The 16,239-nt window shown below is 48.4% G+C and overlaps 1 protein-coding gene across 1 annotated transcript in view; it reads right to left on the bottom strand.

The window, feature by feature from the left end:
- The window catches only part of TLL2 (tolloid like 2), a 115,371-nt gene that overhangs the window by 14,524 nt on the left and 84,608 nt on the right, over positions 1-16,239 (bottom strand). Inside the window, exons 10-13 of the mRNA XM_044236640.1 lie at positions 16,099-16,201; positions 5,974-6,090; positions 4,851-4,996; positions 4,160-4,355 (exon numbers count right to left, since the gene is read on the bottom strand). Of these exons, the coding sequence (XP_044092575.1) occupies positions 4,160-4,355; positions 4,851-4,996; positions 5,974-6,090; positions 16,099-16,201 (562 nt within the window). The remainder of the gene's footprint in view (positions 1-4,159; positions 4,356-4,850; positions 4,997-5,973; positions 6,091-16,098; positions 16,202-16,239) is intronic.

Genomic DNA, 16,239 nt, shown 5'->3' on the forward strand with positions numbered 1-16,239 from the left:
CCTCCTGCTAACTGGCACCAAGGCAGGACTTTCTTTCGCTTGGTCCAACTCTTCTGCGTGGACTTTGTAGTTCCTCTTCCAGCTTCTGTCATGGGAGAAGTCCTGACACACGCCCTGGACACTGTGTGTTCCCAGGACAGCCTACCGATGGCTTTTCTGGAAAAAGACTGGGCAGAGGAAGCTGGCTGTGTCCGGTCCTGAGGCCTGTCCTGACCAACGTGATCGCCCTCAGCCCGTGTGGCTGTCCGGCCCATAAAATATGCCACTAAGGTTGTGTATATGAATTACCTATTAAAATGACAGTCTTGTGTGTGATGGTAAATGATCATAAAATTGATATATTGGGTTAGATAAGATATATTCAAATAACTCCACCTGTTTCTTTTGGTGAGGAGGGAGAAAGGTGGCTGCTAGCCAGTTGGAAATGACATCGGGGGCTCACCTTTGTGACGCCTCCTATTCCTGTGGGACAGCACTGCTCTAAAATGCGGTCTCGCCTTATTCCTCCTCCTGGGAACCCGGAAAAGGAGGCAGAGAAATCAGCAGGAAGCCCAACCCACAAGCGAGGAACCTGAGCCTCATTTCCTCTTTCATGTATTCATTCCTGGCGCAGGGAGCACCTACTGAGCCCGGCGCGGGCCAGGCACTGGGAGTATGGGGGAGCACGGAGCAGGTACGACCCAGTCTCCGAAAGGAAAATGACCGCAGACACCTGTGAGGGATGAAGGCAGGACAAAAATCCAAACCTGGGGTGCTATGTCCAAGGCCCTTTTCCCCATGTTTCCATGGTGTCCGGAGGGCAGAAAGGCGACCAGGGTGAGAATCAAATCACAAACACTAAGGAGAAATTCAACTCCCCCTTCACTTGACTTGCCTATGACGGCGGGTCTCTCATGGGAAGAAGGCACTGGGGGACCCTTCAGATCCTGGGTCTGTTCCTGCTCTGCCCCCTCAGAACTTCTGTTTCCTCAACTGTCAAAGGCGGGGTAATACTAACGCCAACTTCTGAATGGGGCTGTTCTGAAGAGAACGTGAGATCACTCACGTGGTTTCTGGCACACTCAATACAGTCCTTTCTCTCCCCTCTAAAAGGTCCCCAAAGCTTCCACCAGTCCTGGTTCCTCTTTTAGGATTCAGGGTCAAGCTCTCTGATGTAAAAGGGATGTCAAGCCAGACCTGTGCATTAAGTTAGTGTAGGTGAGCCTCGGGTAATGCCTTCATGGGCATCTAAGGAGACGTTTGCAAGCTGAGAATTGAAATGCTCTTGGAGTCCGAGGCTGGGCAATGCAGCCCTGCCCCCAGGCTGAGGGCCTCTGAGGTCGTATGTCTGCAGCCAGGCCACCGCCATTTGCCTGTAGTCCTCTTTCACTGGCTTAAGCTCTGGAGGACAAGGACTGTGCTTTCCTCTGTGTCCCCAGCGCCTAGCACAGCACCTGACGCATGGCTTGACGACCGCTGAATGAATGCTGACTGTGGCGGAGGGAGGAGGAGGGGTCTTCCAACCTGCAAAGGCAGCTGGGTCTCGTGGGTACCCAGAGCAAGCTGACTCAGTGCCTTGCACGCCGGCGTAGCTGCCCTGAGGGACGTGCGCCTCACTGCGGCCTCACTGGTAGGGTTGCCACAAAGACACCCAACAGGCTTGACTACCTTTGAATTTAAGATGAATGTGTCTTATCACTTCTTAGCCACGTGTGCAATATTTGGGACATGCTTATACTAAAAGATCATTCTTCATTTTAAGTTCAAATTTAACGAGGCATCCTTTTTTTTTTTTTTTAATCTGGTTGCCCTTATCTCCAGCGTTAGCTGGTCCTCTCAAAACCATGCACCACCGATTAGCAGCTGTACCAGGAATGAGGTGTGGGTGGGTCCGTGCCACGGGATTACTAACTCTGCAACTCATAATTTGACAGAGCGGAAGTTGGACGTCAGAGGAGAGGGACAGTATTTGAATAAATCCTTCTAATCATGCGTGACACGTGCTAAGCAAAATCAGGCCTCCGGCAGCCGTCCACATTCTAGTCCCCGGAACCTGTGAATCCATGAGCTTACTTGGCAAAAAGGACTTCACAAATTTGATTACATCAAGGATCTTGAAATAGATTATCCTGGGATCTGGGGGTGGGCCCAGTGTCAGCTCACAGGTCCTGATGACTGATAGAGGGAGGAGGACAGTCAGGGGCAGAGAGAGAGAGAGGTGCAGCCGTGGAAACAGAGGTGTGTGACGCTGCAGGAGACAGACTCAATCGGCCAGCCCTGACTTGAAGATGGAGGGGGCACCCGAGCCAAGAAATGCGGAGGCCTCCTCTAGACGGGGGAAGAGGCAAGGAAATCTGACCTCCAGAACTGGAAGACGAGAAAGTTCTATTGTTCTAAGCCTCCACGATGGTGGTAACTTGTTACAGCAGCCACAAGAAACTGATACATGGCAACCGCAAGAAGAAATCGTCACTTCCTTTGTGCCAAAGGTAACAATAACCACCTCAAAGACTCCTTCCTTAGCAAAGACAGTTCCTGGGACTAGCCATTAGACAATGTGCATTTGCCTACATGGTTTGGTTTTCTCCCAACAGCTCTACAATAGCCTCGTATGTCATTTCTAGAAGCAGACGATTTGGGGTTCAGAGACTTCGGGTCACTTGCTTCAGGCCACCCAGCAAGCGTCGCTGGTGCTAGGTCATGTGTGGTCTGGGCCGGGGCAGGGGGTGGGGCAGGTCGCACAGACTAACTTTCTGGGCATCTCAACCACAAGCTGACCTGCTGCAGCCTGGCTTCTTTCCTTGGGAAGGAAGGGACCACATTTTTTCCTCCAGTTATCCACAGTCTTATGATTCTTGTTCTGGTTCTGCTTGGGTTTCACTCTCCCAGATGCCCCGAGATCAAAGAAGATGCCCCACACATCTGTGGGGCCCTTTTCAGCTTGGAAAGTGTCCCTGCAGCCATCATTCTGGGGGGCTTCACAATGGGTTAGGTAAAATGGGCAGATTGCTTCCCCTTGTTTCACAGAGAGCAAACCTGGAGTTTCAGTGAAGACCAAGAGTTGCTCAGGCCCACACGGCTCCAGATGGGTTCCTCTGACACCCACGCACTTACGCAGAACCTGAGACAAAGGGCTAAAGAGGGGGCAGATGCGGAGAGTGGGAGTAAGAGAGGGACCAGGATTTCTGGACTGGCACAGCCAAGAGTTCCTGGAGAGGAGGGAAGGAGGGGAAAGCGGTTCCTCCCAGAGGTGAGTGGTGTACTGAGCTACAGAGCTCAGAGGTGGCTTAGATAACACTATTCAGTGGCTGCTAGTGTACCACCAGGCACCCGATCACAGTGTGCTGGGGAATATCTGGGCCCCCCTTTACAATGTGGTCTGAGGGGCTTCCAGGGCCCAGAGAGCAGGGAAGGAAGACCTGCCCCCAACAGAGGAGTCCTGAGAAGCCCCTTCTGCAGGACCAGGCACACTGTGCTTCCCATGCCATTCTGGGTCACTTTCATGAAGACTCTGCAACACAGCAGGTCCCCAAGACCACATGGAAATTTGTTCCCTGAACCCCTCACTCTCCTCGCCACTCAAGGGGAGGTTTGTACACCGGAGGCTGGTACGTCAGCAGCTGAGGAGGGAGGCTGCCTCTCGGGCCTACATCAGGGACTGCAAGGCAACACTGCCAAAGGGGTTTGGGCTCAGGAGTCAGACTGCACTGGGCTTCTTGACCTGCCACTTAATGATCTGAGTGACCCCCAAGCAACCCTTCTCAATCCTAATCAAATGTGATCCAAACCCAACTCAAAGGGTTATTTTGGGAATTAAGTGACATCATGTCCACCAAGCACCTTGCAGTTTCTGATACACAGTAGGTGCTCAATTAACAAGAGTGACTACATGAATATTTATTATCAACACTCAGTTTCCCTGAGGTTTACTAAGGGTAAACTTATTAAATCTAGTTTCCAACCACAGTGGCAGAACTTTCTGCCCTGTAGCTGCCCAGGCCGTGCCTGCTCATGAATCAGTGGTGAACTCAGTAAGAGGCAACTTGAAAATGGGTCACTGCCTTCTCCCTGCAGGGAGCCTTGTTTGTGCTAAGGTTCCATATGGGTTTTGTGATTCTTAAGCCAGGGGGGCAATACCTCTTCCTGTGACTAAAAACGGAAAGAAGCTGCTAATTCATACCCTTGAAAAAATTGGCTGCAAAGCCCGCTTTATTGATAGAGCCGTCGGACACAAACTTCATCCACATTCTGTGGGAGCTCGATCTCACATCTTCTGGCTTCTCATAGCCACAAAAATGGCCAATCAGGGCGCTATCCTCCGTGGGGCCATCGCGGATCTCCAGGTAGTCGTAGGCACAGCTGTCATGCCTTTCGATCTAAACAGAGAAACAGAGGCAACATGGAAGGTGATGGATGGTCTGGCTTTAAGGCTTTTTTATGTGAGAAGGGAACTTAAGCAACACTCTCAAAGATCTAACCAGGAGGCAGAGGGACCCAAGTGTGTCCTGGGTTCTCCAAGCTGTCCCTTACTTTTGGAAGCCCAGGGAGAACCAAACTGTGCAGACTAAGAGACAATACACACAGAAGACCGGTTCTATGCAACTTCCTGAGATCTGCTCCTAGACCTTCAGTCCCCCCGCCCCCGCCACCTCCCCCCAACCCCTGGATGGCTGTTAGAAAGGAGGTGGATGCAATTTCAAAGTTTGCAAAGATGTTGAAGCCAAATGTCCAGGTATGATGCATCGTGAGCTTGAAATGGTCTCTCAGGTTCTTGTTTGCAACCCACTCAATGGAAACCCATCTTTATGGAGCAGAGAGCGTCTAGAAGTTGACAGTTACTTCATCCTTGGGAAAACCCGAGCGGTACTCACCTCAAAAGCTTGGAAGGTAAGTCCCACGTGAAACCCTTCTGAAACCGTAATCCTCCAAACACATTCCTTGGAAGGTCTGTAGTCATCGGGGTAGTTGGGAGATTGAATCTGACCAGCATCTTTGTTAATGTCTCCCCCACACGTAGCTTTAGGAAGAGAGCCAGGAGAGGAGGAATGGGGTCCCTGGTCAGACCTTGGGAAGGAAATAAGTGACCCCACGGATCACCACTAGGTGGCTCCACGTGGCAACATTTTCATCTCCACCTAACCGGCACTGTGCCTCCGGAAAGGCACTATTTGATCTGTTGGCAACTTGGGATTTTTTCCATATAGAGAAAATAACCATGTAAGGCAGTGGTTCCCCATCAATGCTGTGCATCACAATCACCTGGGAAATGGTCTGAGCTGTGGAAGCAGGGGCTGCATCCCTAGAAGTTCTGACGCAAGGGGGTCTGGGGGAGTTCCAAGTAACAGTGATGTCTGAGTTCCCCGAGGGATTCTAATGTAGAGGCCAGGGGACCACTGACACAGACGGGGACACACACACACACACACACACACACAAGTTATTTCATTTATAGAAAGAAAACCTTGGCCTCTCCATAATTACAATTTACCCAATATGTGGAATGAACTTTAGCAGAAATGCGCTGGTGGCAGCTGCCTAGAGCCCAGACCTATTTGTTTCTTCAACCCAATCCCATGGTGGCCTCGGAGGCCCTTTCAAGAAATGCGGTGTAAACATCCTGATCTTTTCTGAACAGAGGCCCAGAGTGGATGGGTCCTTTGCTTGGGCTCACACAGATTCAGAGGTTGCTTTCATGTCCTCGGGTTCACTACCCTGGATGGGCCCCCCAGCTGCACTGAAATGGGGTTCAGCGGGGTGGTGACAGGTAGACGATGACACCTGTTCTGAAGGAAGCACAGCTGCCCTCTCTGCTTCCAGCGTGTGGAGGAAGGGGCCCCGGGGGGACGCCTCGGCCCAGCCGCTGTGGTGGGTGCCCCGACCCCCGAGGCCCTGGCAGCTGCCATGCAGGCCTGGGTGCAAGAGGGATGGGGGCTGCGTGGGAAGGTCAGAGCACAGCCAAAGCTCCCCTGTGGGTTTCTCTCATCATGAACCAACCTTCGTACACCGCGAAGAAACCCTTGCCCAAGATGCTGCTGCTGCTCCGGAACTCCACCCAGAGCCGGCTATCCGTGGAGGTGAGGGGCTCCGGGACTTTATTGCCACAAAACCTACCTGGGAACGGAAAAGACAGGTCAGTCTGCCGGCAGACAGCGAGAAACTCACTACAGAGAGAGGGAGCGGCGTTTCTTCAATGTGGCGCCCTGTGAGCAGGAGCCTTGGCTGTGGCGATTCACCCTGTCATGCAAAGAGGAATAAAGGACCAACTTCTAGAGGATTCCAGACACCAGTCAATCGAAGAACTCAGATTGTAGCCCAGACACGCCCTCCTCTGCCATGTGGGTCTGGTACAGGTGTGGTGGGTAATGGTCTGAAACAGCGATGGACGTTCCCCACCTCGGTATTTCCTACTACATACATGCCCTTCTTCTGCGGGCGGCTTGCCTTTGGGAAGATATTCTGCTTCTCTTGCCTCAGAAAAGGGATGCCAGAGAACATATGATAAAAAAAAAAAAATCAAATCTTGTAGGCTCTTGAATTTCATAAGCCTAGTCACACTCAAAGTTTTGGAAAAACACTCAGTGAGGAAGAGCACATTTTCCATTTTCACCCTTGTAGTCTTAGAAAGATTGCTAGGACGAATGAGTGCAGGAACCAGAAAGAGAGAGGATTAGAGAAGGGATGATGGACCTTCTAGAAGGACCCCGTACACCGTCGCACCCTGAGCTAAGACCCTTGATGGAAAAGGATGATAGAGACCCCAAGTGGGTTTAAAGATCTGTGAGAAGGACACAAAAGCAAAAATGAACTACTGGGACTTCATCAAGATAAAAAACTTCTGCACAGCAAAGGAAAAAAATCAATAAAACGAAAAGGCAACATACAGAATGGAAGAAGATATCTGCAAATGGCACATCAGATAAAGGGCTTGTATCCAAAAATCTATAAAGAACTTATCGAACTCAACACCCCCCCAAAAAAACAAACAATCCAGTCAAGAAATGGGCAGAAGACATGAACAGACATTTCTCCAAAGAAGACATACAAATGGCCGACAGACACGTGAAAAAATGCTCAACGTCACACAGCATCAGGGAAATACAAATCAAAACCACAGTGAGACACCACCTCACAGCAGTCAAAATGGCTAAAATTAGCCACTCAGGAAATAACAGATGTTAGCAGTGATGTGGAGAATGGAGAACCCTCTTACACATTGGTGGGAATGCTAACTGGTGCAGCCACTCTGGAAAACAGTACGGAGATTCCACAAAAAGTTGAAAATAGAGCTACCCTATGACCCAGCAATCACACTACTAGATATTTATACAAAGGATACAAAAATAATGATTTGAAGGGGCACCTGCACTGTTTATAACATCAATGTCTACAATAGCCAAACTATGGAAAGAGCCCAGATGTCCACTGACAGATGAATGAATAAAGAAGCTGTCGTATGTATATATGTGTGTGTGTGTATATATATACACACATATATATATGTATATATGTGTGTGTGTGTATATATACACACACACACATATATACATATATTGCACAGCAATCAAAAAAGAAAGAAATCTGGGGCGCCTGGGTGGCTCAGTGGGTTAGGGCCTCTGCCTTCGGCTCAGGTCATGGTCCTAGGGTTCTGGAATCGAGCCCCGCATCGGGCTCTCTGCTCAGCAGGGAGCCTGCTTCCCTCTCTCTCTCTGCCCACCTAGAGAGGCCTACTTGTGATCTCTGTCTGTCAAATAAATAAAATAAAAAATCTTTAAAAAAAGAAAGAAATCTTACCATTTGCAATAATGTAGATGGAACTGAAGGGTACTATGCTGAGCAAAATAAATCAGAGAAAGACAAATACCATATGATTTCACTCACATGTGGAACTTAAGAAACAAAACAGATGAACATGGGGGAAGGGAAGATAAAAAGAGAGAGGGAGGGAAACATTAAGAGACTCATAACCGGGGGCGCCTGGGTGGCTCAGTGGGTTAAAGCCTCTGCGTTCGCCTCAGGTCATGATCTCAGTGTCCTGGGATCGAGCCCCGCATCGGGCTCTCTGCTCAGCAGGGGGTCTGCTTCTCCCCTCTCTCTGCCTGTCTCTCTGCCTACTTGTGATCTCTATCAAATAAATAAATAAATCTTAAAAAAAATTAAAACAAAAAGAGACTCATAACCATAGGGAATAAACTGAGGGTTGTTGGAGGGGAGGTGGGTAGGGGGATGGGGTAACTGGATGATGGGCATTAAGGAGGGTAATTGATGGCATGAGCACTGGGTGTCGTATGCCGCTGATGAATGACTAAATTCTCCACCTGAAACTAATAATGTATTATATGTTAACTAACTTGAATTTAAATAAAATCTTTAAAAAGTAATAAAAATAAATAAAAATTAAAAAAGGATCTGGGAGAAGGACAGAACTGTGCCCCCACTTCCTGGGCAGAGCCTGGAGGGGCAACAAGACCTTAGATCCCCATGTCCTACCTGGGGTCAGAATAGAAGCATCGACACATTCATCTAGACATTAGGTGGGAGACAGGCATGGAGAGTTCTTTAGGCCGACGGGTATGGAGGTGACTTTCCCGTAGTCCAGAGGGTGTGCGGAGCCACAGGACATCACCCACTGTATGTCTTCTAGGGAGATGTGGACCTGGCACCGATCTGAACTGGCCTGGAGTTGAGATAAGAAGGAGGCCCAGCAGCCACTTGTGATTCTTTGCTCAGACAGAGGGCTGGAGACCAGGCAGGAGGACACACCGCAAAGCCAGCTGGGATGGCGAAATGGACGCCTCCCCTGCCACCATGCCTTGGGACAAAGTAAATCCCTTATCGGACCCCCACGTGGAAGGAAGAAAACACAATCTAATTGAAGGTAACTTCCCACTATCTGACAGAAAGGTATATAATTGCTGTTGAAATTCTGTTATTGGAAAAAAAAAAAAACAGAAATAAACATATATTCCTCAGACACTTGGGTCTAAGTCTGAAATTTGGATCTTCTACACAGGAAGAGGCCAAAGGTCATGCCTTTCCTGGTATATAGGAATCTGACCCTATAATTCCTAATACCGTCTAAAGGTGGCAGCCATGCAGCAACCTCTTCGACCTCAGCCACAGCAACTTCTTCCTAAAAACCTTGCCAAAGGCAAGGGAAGCAGGGCAAAAATGAATTATTGGGACTTCATCAAGATCAAAAGCTTTTGCACAGCAAAGGAAACAGTCAACAAAACAAAGAGGCACTGACAGAATGGGAGAAGATATTTGCAAATGACATATCACATAAGGGGCTAGTATCCAAAATCTATAAAGAACTTATCAAACTCAACTCCCAAAGAACAAATAATCCAATCAAGAAATGGGCAGAGGACACGAACAGACATTTCTGCAAAGAAGACATCCAGATGGCCAACAGACACATGAAAAAGTGCTCCACATCACTCGGCATCAGGGAAATACAAATCAAAACCATAATGAGGGGCGCCTGGGTGGCTCAGTGGGTTAAGCCTCTGCCTTTGGCTCGGGTTGTGATCTCAGGGTCCTGGGATCGAGCCCCGCATTGGGCTCTCTGCTCAGCAGGGACCCTGCTTTCCCCCTTCTCTCTGCATGCCTCTCTGCCTACTTCTTATCTCTGTCTGTCAAGTAAATAAATAAAATCTTAAAACAAAACAAAACAAAACCACAATGAGATACCACCTCACACCAGTCAAAATGGCTAAAATTAACAAGTCAGGAAACAACAAGTGTTGGCAAGGATGTGGAGAAAGGGGAACCCTCCTACACTGTTGGTGGGAATGCAAGCTGGTGCAGCCACTCTGGAAAACAGCATGGAGGTTCCTCAAAAAGTTGAAAATAGAGCTATCCTATGACCCTGCGATCACGCTACTGGGTATTTACCCTAAAGATACAAATGTAGTGATCCAAAGGGGAACATGCACCCGAATGTTTATAGCAGCAATGTCCACAATAGCCAAACTATGGAAAGGACCTAGATGCCCTAAAAAGATGAATGGATAAAGAAGATGTGGTATACATATACAATGGAAAACTATGCAGCCATCAAAAGAAATGAAATCTTGCCATTTGCAATGACCTGGATGGAACTAGAAGGTATTATGCTAAGCAAAATAAGTCAATCAGAGAAGGACAATTATCATATAATCTCCCTGATATGAAGAATTTGAGTGGCAACATGGAGGGCTTGGGAGGTAGGGAAGGAAAACATGAAACAAGATGGGATCAGGAGGGGGACAAACCATAGGGACTCTTAATCTCACAAAACAAACTGAGGGTTGCTGGGGGGAGGTGGGTAGGGAGAAGGTGGTTGGGTTATAGACATTGGGGAGGGTATGTGATATGGTGAGTGCTGTGAAGTGTGTAAACCTGGCGATTAACCTACCTGTACCGCTGGGGCTAATAATACATTATATGTTAATAAAAAATAAAAAATTAATTTAAAAAAAGATGGCAGCCATGGCAGGATAGGAATGGGGGTGGGGTGGGACACGAGCTGAGCTGTACTATCAGTTCACAACACAGACCAGTCAAGGTCTACTTGGACTGGTGGTCATGGTTCTCTCAAGCTCTGACTGTGGAGTCACTCAAAAATCCACTTAATGTTGGGGAAATGGGGAGGGACTCTTGATGAGTAGGGATGTGTTTTCTTTTGGGGTGATGAAGATGTTCTGAAACTGACTATGATGATGGCTGGTTACACAACCCTGAACATACAAAAAACCATTGACGTGAATACTTTAGACAGTGAGTTGTATTATATGTGACTCATATCTCAATGTTTCTTATGTCTATTCAACAGTTATGTGGTGGGCACTCCTATATCGCCAACACCACTTGAAGTTATAATTCTCCTTTCCCTTCTGAGAAATAGGAGGAGTGAGGTTCAGGGAGGAATAAAGGCCACTGTGGCCATTTCCTGATGGCCAACTGTGGATACATTCTTTGCGGAGACGTGAGGTAGAAGCTGCTAATCTCCTTCTGCTTCCTTCCGATTCTGGCCACCTGCAGCTCTCTGGCTCTGGTGAGCTTAACATTAAGTGAGATGAGCTGAAACTTCTGCCGAGAGTTTGGCAAGGAACAATCCATCAGAAGCCCATAAATTTTCCGTAATGGTTACTCCGGCATGGCCAATTAGTGTCAATTAATTCTTGGAAAACACTACAGAAACGTGGGGAAGTACTGCTTACCAGTGAGGAGAGAGGCTTGCTGAACAGCCGTTCAACAACGTGGGATCACAAAAGGAATTCCTTCTTAGCCAAACCGAGTTTCAAGTCCAAGTTTCTCCTTTTAAAACCCCAGCTGTCACGGCCACTGGAGACTGTTTGCAAAAAACTGAGCGACTTCCCATGCCTGCCTTGCTGCCTAAGAACCCAACCAGATGACACGAACCACCCACCACCACCAGACCACAGGACAGCCCCGGTCCGCTCACTGCTCTGGAGGAGGGAGGAGTTACTGCCTTGGCAAACACAGACTGGCTGGGATAAATTACACATTACTTCTAAGTAACTTCTCTCCCCCAATCGCTGTGTATTCTTAACTAAAACCTTCTATTTTGTCCCCTGTTTTCTCAACACTCCCATCTCCACCATAATGGTTCTAAGGAAAGCCTTTTGCTTTTGAGCTTGACATTGTCCTAGGTACCCTACATAGATTATATAACTGCATTCTGCTACCCCTAAATTAGGTACTATCCGTAGTCTGGGTTATGAGAAAACCAAGGATTGTAGAATTTGACTTGAGCAGCATTCACTTGGAGTTACAGTCTAAGTTGTAAGTGAAGTGGGATTTGAACCTCAGCGGTCTGGGATCTTGACCTTCACCATCAATTTCATCTCCTAATTCATCACCACTGCCACCATCATCAAAAGGAAACTTCAGTATTTGAGGTGCAGTTCTGGACACGGTCCGCTTTTGGATGAATAGACAGGAAATCTGGTCTCTGGGAATGTACACATCATTCCCCGTTTGGACACAGACAGGAACGAAGGTCAAAGCCTCCAGCCATACAGCGAGCTTGTGGCGATGCCAGCCTTGGCTGTTTGACTCCCACCAATGTTCCTGCTCACTTGGGAGACGGCCCCTGGCCCAGGGCGCCCCAGCAGTGGGGCCATGCGACTCTGATCAGCCAGCCTGGCCTTTCTGAACTTCCCTCCCCACTTCAGGGAAAAGTGGGGAGAGGGGCTTTGTGTGTACTGTGGTGGTACAGAGTGCTCAAAGACAGTTCTGCATACAAGAGTGCATTGTTTGAGTAATTCCTCCACCAGAAATAAGGGAGGGGAATCCAATTAACATGACAGTACTTAAGAGTACTGGTAAATTCTCTCTGTAGGCCACCCCCATTCCTCCCCACTTCAGGTGCAATCTCATGAGTGACCCCTGAAACTGAAAAACCAATGTGATACCTTTAACCAATGGTGAACTATTCTCATTCTACTTACACTTCTCTTTAATCACTTTGTGAAAAAGTGGGTCCCCAACAGCCCCCTTCCAAGAGAACGAACAGGCTGGGCAGAAGCGGGACTAGAGAAAAGGTGGCAAATCCCCGAACTGATTCTGGTTCCTGGCTTTCGAGGAGGAGTTTAATAAGGATATCAAGAAGAGGAAATGCAGATGAGGACACTACAAGTGGACTCCGTGGGGAGTCATAAAGGGTTCATTCATAAAAAGTTATGCGTCCATTATGCCTGGATTTTCACACACTGCCCTGGGAAAATATGCAACGCACAGTTTTTCAGAGCAAGATGCATACTTTCACAATCAGCCCTAATCCGCTCTCCCTCCTGCCAAAGGGGCATTGACCTGCCTCCTCCCAGCAGATTTCATGGCACTGACCCCTCCCAGGGACCAGCTCGGCCCACACAATGCACTTGTTCCAAACACAAAAGTGCACTAACAACTGCATTTGGAAACATCAGAGCAGGGCCAAGTCGTTGGCAAAGGAGAATTCCCGCAAACGAAGAATGACGGTTACAGGCACTGGGCCATGCCTTGGCTGCAGCACGCGGACACACACACACACACACAGTGCAAAAGTGTGTAAAATATGAGCCCCCCCCCAACCCAAACAAAGCAAACCATCACCAACAACAATGAATGGCAAAAGCCCCATCTCATCAATGGAAGTGTAGTCAGAAATGCCAGGATCTGCAGTGAGAAAATTCTTGTTTCAGGTTCAAGAAGAGGAATCCCTGGAAATGCCTCTGGCTGTGCCCAGTCTCAGGAGCGTGTCTTGGCCCTCTCTGGGGAACCTCAGTAACAGAGAGCTTCCTTCCCTGAGCCCTTTGCGTCTACCACATTCCTCTGGGGGGCGTTAGGGTTGCCAGATTTTGCAAACAAAAATACGGGAAGGCCAGTCGCATTGGAATTTCAGCTAAACAGTGAATCATGCATTTTATCTGACGGTCCTACTACTGGGATACCCTTCTCAGAGGCAGCAGTCCCCACTCCTCATGACGAGGCCATCGGAGTTCTGGTCTGATCTCAGCCCCTAACTGGCTGTGCGGACTTAGCGAGTTGGTCCACGTTCGAAGAGTGTGGACTCTTCACTTTCCTGGTGAAGGTGTGGGCTTAGGGACTCTGTGATCCCTGCCTTGTCCAGGGGTGCATGATTCAGTGCTGTCATGGAAACTCCCCCACCCCACACAACCCCTTGTATTAGTTTAATTAGAAAATACTACCTGAATGCATTCTTGTAAAAAAAAATGTAGAATGATCCAAAAGTATACGAACCAGACCTCCAAGCTGCCGACTTACCTGTGCCTCCTCTCCTTTCTCAAAGGTACCCAGCTGCGGTTGTTTGATGAGCACCCCTGCCGTCCCCTTTCTATGTGGTGCTAAACAGGTCCCCACGCACCTACACTGATGGGGAAGCAAGATCACTCCCTGACCCAGCTCATGGGGATTCTGATGCGGTGGTCTCCCAGGGATCTGTATTCACAGAAAACCTCCCAGCCGACTCGGGTTCAGGAACAGGGTTCAGGAACCGGGTTCAGGAACCTCTGCTAACCCAGAACACAGCCCTCAGTCTTTTTGCCACACCCAGTCGGTACTACCTTGGAGGCCGCGCCTCCTGCTGGCTGCGAGCATGCGCTGTGTCTGCTTGCCTGAGACAGGAAGCGGAAATCCAGGGCAGGCAGCCGCCGCCCTGCGGTCGGGTAACCAATCCCCTTTGTCCTATAGTGTGCACGCTCCTGGCTGTGCTTGGCTTGCCTACCTAGATGGCAGACTAGCCCACCGATGCCACCGATGGTGGTGGTAACCTGGCACCCACTCTCAGAGCCTGCCATGGCGGCTTTCTTAAGCACCAGTGCACACAGATTCCTTTCTGTTTGGACCTCTAGGAATTGAGACTCATGGTCTTCTGGACAGAAGGGGTTTATGTGATCTTCCCAATGAAAGCTGACCTGGCTGAGTCCCTGTGGCCAGACAGAGCTTAGTATTTGCCAGCCCTCTCGGGGCCACCCAGACCCTCTGTCCCAATCTCTTCTGACCTACCCAGAATCTGACGCGAAGGCACGCGTGGTCTGGCTACGGAACTCTCCCCCAGTTAACTCTCCCCCTCTCCTCCTGTTTCCATCTTTCATCTGCTGTCCCAACAGCAGCTCACTCCCAGGCCAGACAGTCAAAGAATAACCAGAGCGGTTTTTCTGCCCTTGTGAGGATATGCCAGGGACAAAGACCTCAGTGAAGGCTCAGATTTATCAACCTGGAAGCCCACCCTGCTATTGCTCTAAAAATGAGGACAATCCACTAACATCAAAACCCTTCCATCTGGTTCCTTATAAATCTACATCCCTTTCTGGCTCCCCCATTGCTATTCTTTAGCCAGATGAGTCCCTATGTCCATTTCCAGGACACTGTGCCATTAATTCCCTATACTTTCATCTTTTCAGGTCACCCATGGGAGATTGCAAGTTGGTGACCAATCCTGAATGAACGGACTTTTCTCCTTGTGCCACCTGCCCACTGCCTCTTGTGGAAAGGTCCAAGCTGCCTTGTCACATATGAGTTTATGCACTGTGCATCTACCAGAAAGGGTACATGCTTATTGTAGAAAAATTAGAAAATATAGCTAAACAAGGAAAAAAGAATTTAAAAATTCTTAAGAGAGAGAGAGAGAGAGAAAGTATGCGGGGTACAGGAGAAAGGTACAGAGGGAGAGGGAGAATCCTTGAGCAGACTCCACACTGAGGGCAGAGCCCTCGATCTCATGACCCCGAGATCATGACATGAACCAAAGTCAAGAATCAGACGCCTAACCGACTTAGCCACCCAGGAGCCCCCAGAATAAACTAAAACAAAAAACAAAAAACAAAACAAAACAAAAAAACCAACAGAAAAAAAACCTCCGTCATTCTGAAATAACCACTGTATGTTATTTATTTATATTCATGATTCTACTTGATATTTGTACTGTAGATCACAGAATGGTTTCTTCCAGTGGAATCCAACCTGTACATGTTTTAAGTAGTTTTGTTTTGAGTAATTCTGGTCAGGATATTCACTTGGCCACACTCCTCACCACTCCTTCGTTTATTATCCAACCCCCTCGTCCTCACGTATGCCTTATTTCTGAGGGCACCTGAGTTTGCAAAGCCTCAAAATATACATATAACAGTATTTTTATTAAAATGGAAGTCAACCTCATGTTGTGTTTTGTAACACCTTTTTGTGTAATGACATACAGGAACCCCTTTCTGTATCAATAAGCAGGCACCTCCAACTTTATTTTTAGTGGCTGGATAGTTTTCCCCTGGAAAGTTGTATCCCAGTTTTTTCAGCGAACCCCTACTGTTGAACATGTAAACTGTTTTCCATTTTTCCTGCTCCAGTGAATACCCCCAGAGCTAGAACTTTGCACACTTCCTTAATTGGTTCCTTAGGATACATTCCAAGAAGCAGAATTGCTGGGTTGAAGGGCAGTCTCGGTCTTAAAAGCTTTTAACATGTGCTGCCAAATGGAGTGCTCGGAGTTTTAAAACGACACCGACCCTTGCGAGCTTCCTGTGTCCGCTGTCGGGATGGGCCCTTCCGCATGTTAATGGCATCCCATGGAACAGCCCATCACCCCTCTCCCAAGGCCTTCTAAAGTCAACTTACCCAACAGGGGGGCTTTTCTCCAGTAACCATCCCGGACCTCCACATAGTCATACCAGCACAGGCGGCTTTTAAACAAATCCATGGATGTGAAGTTCAGGATGATCTGTAAAGAGCGACCGTAAAGTGAGTTTTGGCAGCAGA

Source organism: Neovison vison, chromosome 2 (genome assembly GCF_020171115.1).
Source record: "Neovison vison isolate M4711 chromosome 2, ASM_NN_V1, whole genome shotgun sequence".
Classification (NCBI taxonomy): domain Eukaryota; kingdom Metazoa; phylum Chordata; class Mammalia; order Carnivora; family Mustelidae; genus Neogale; species Neogale vison.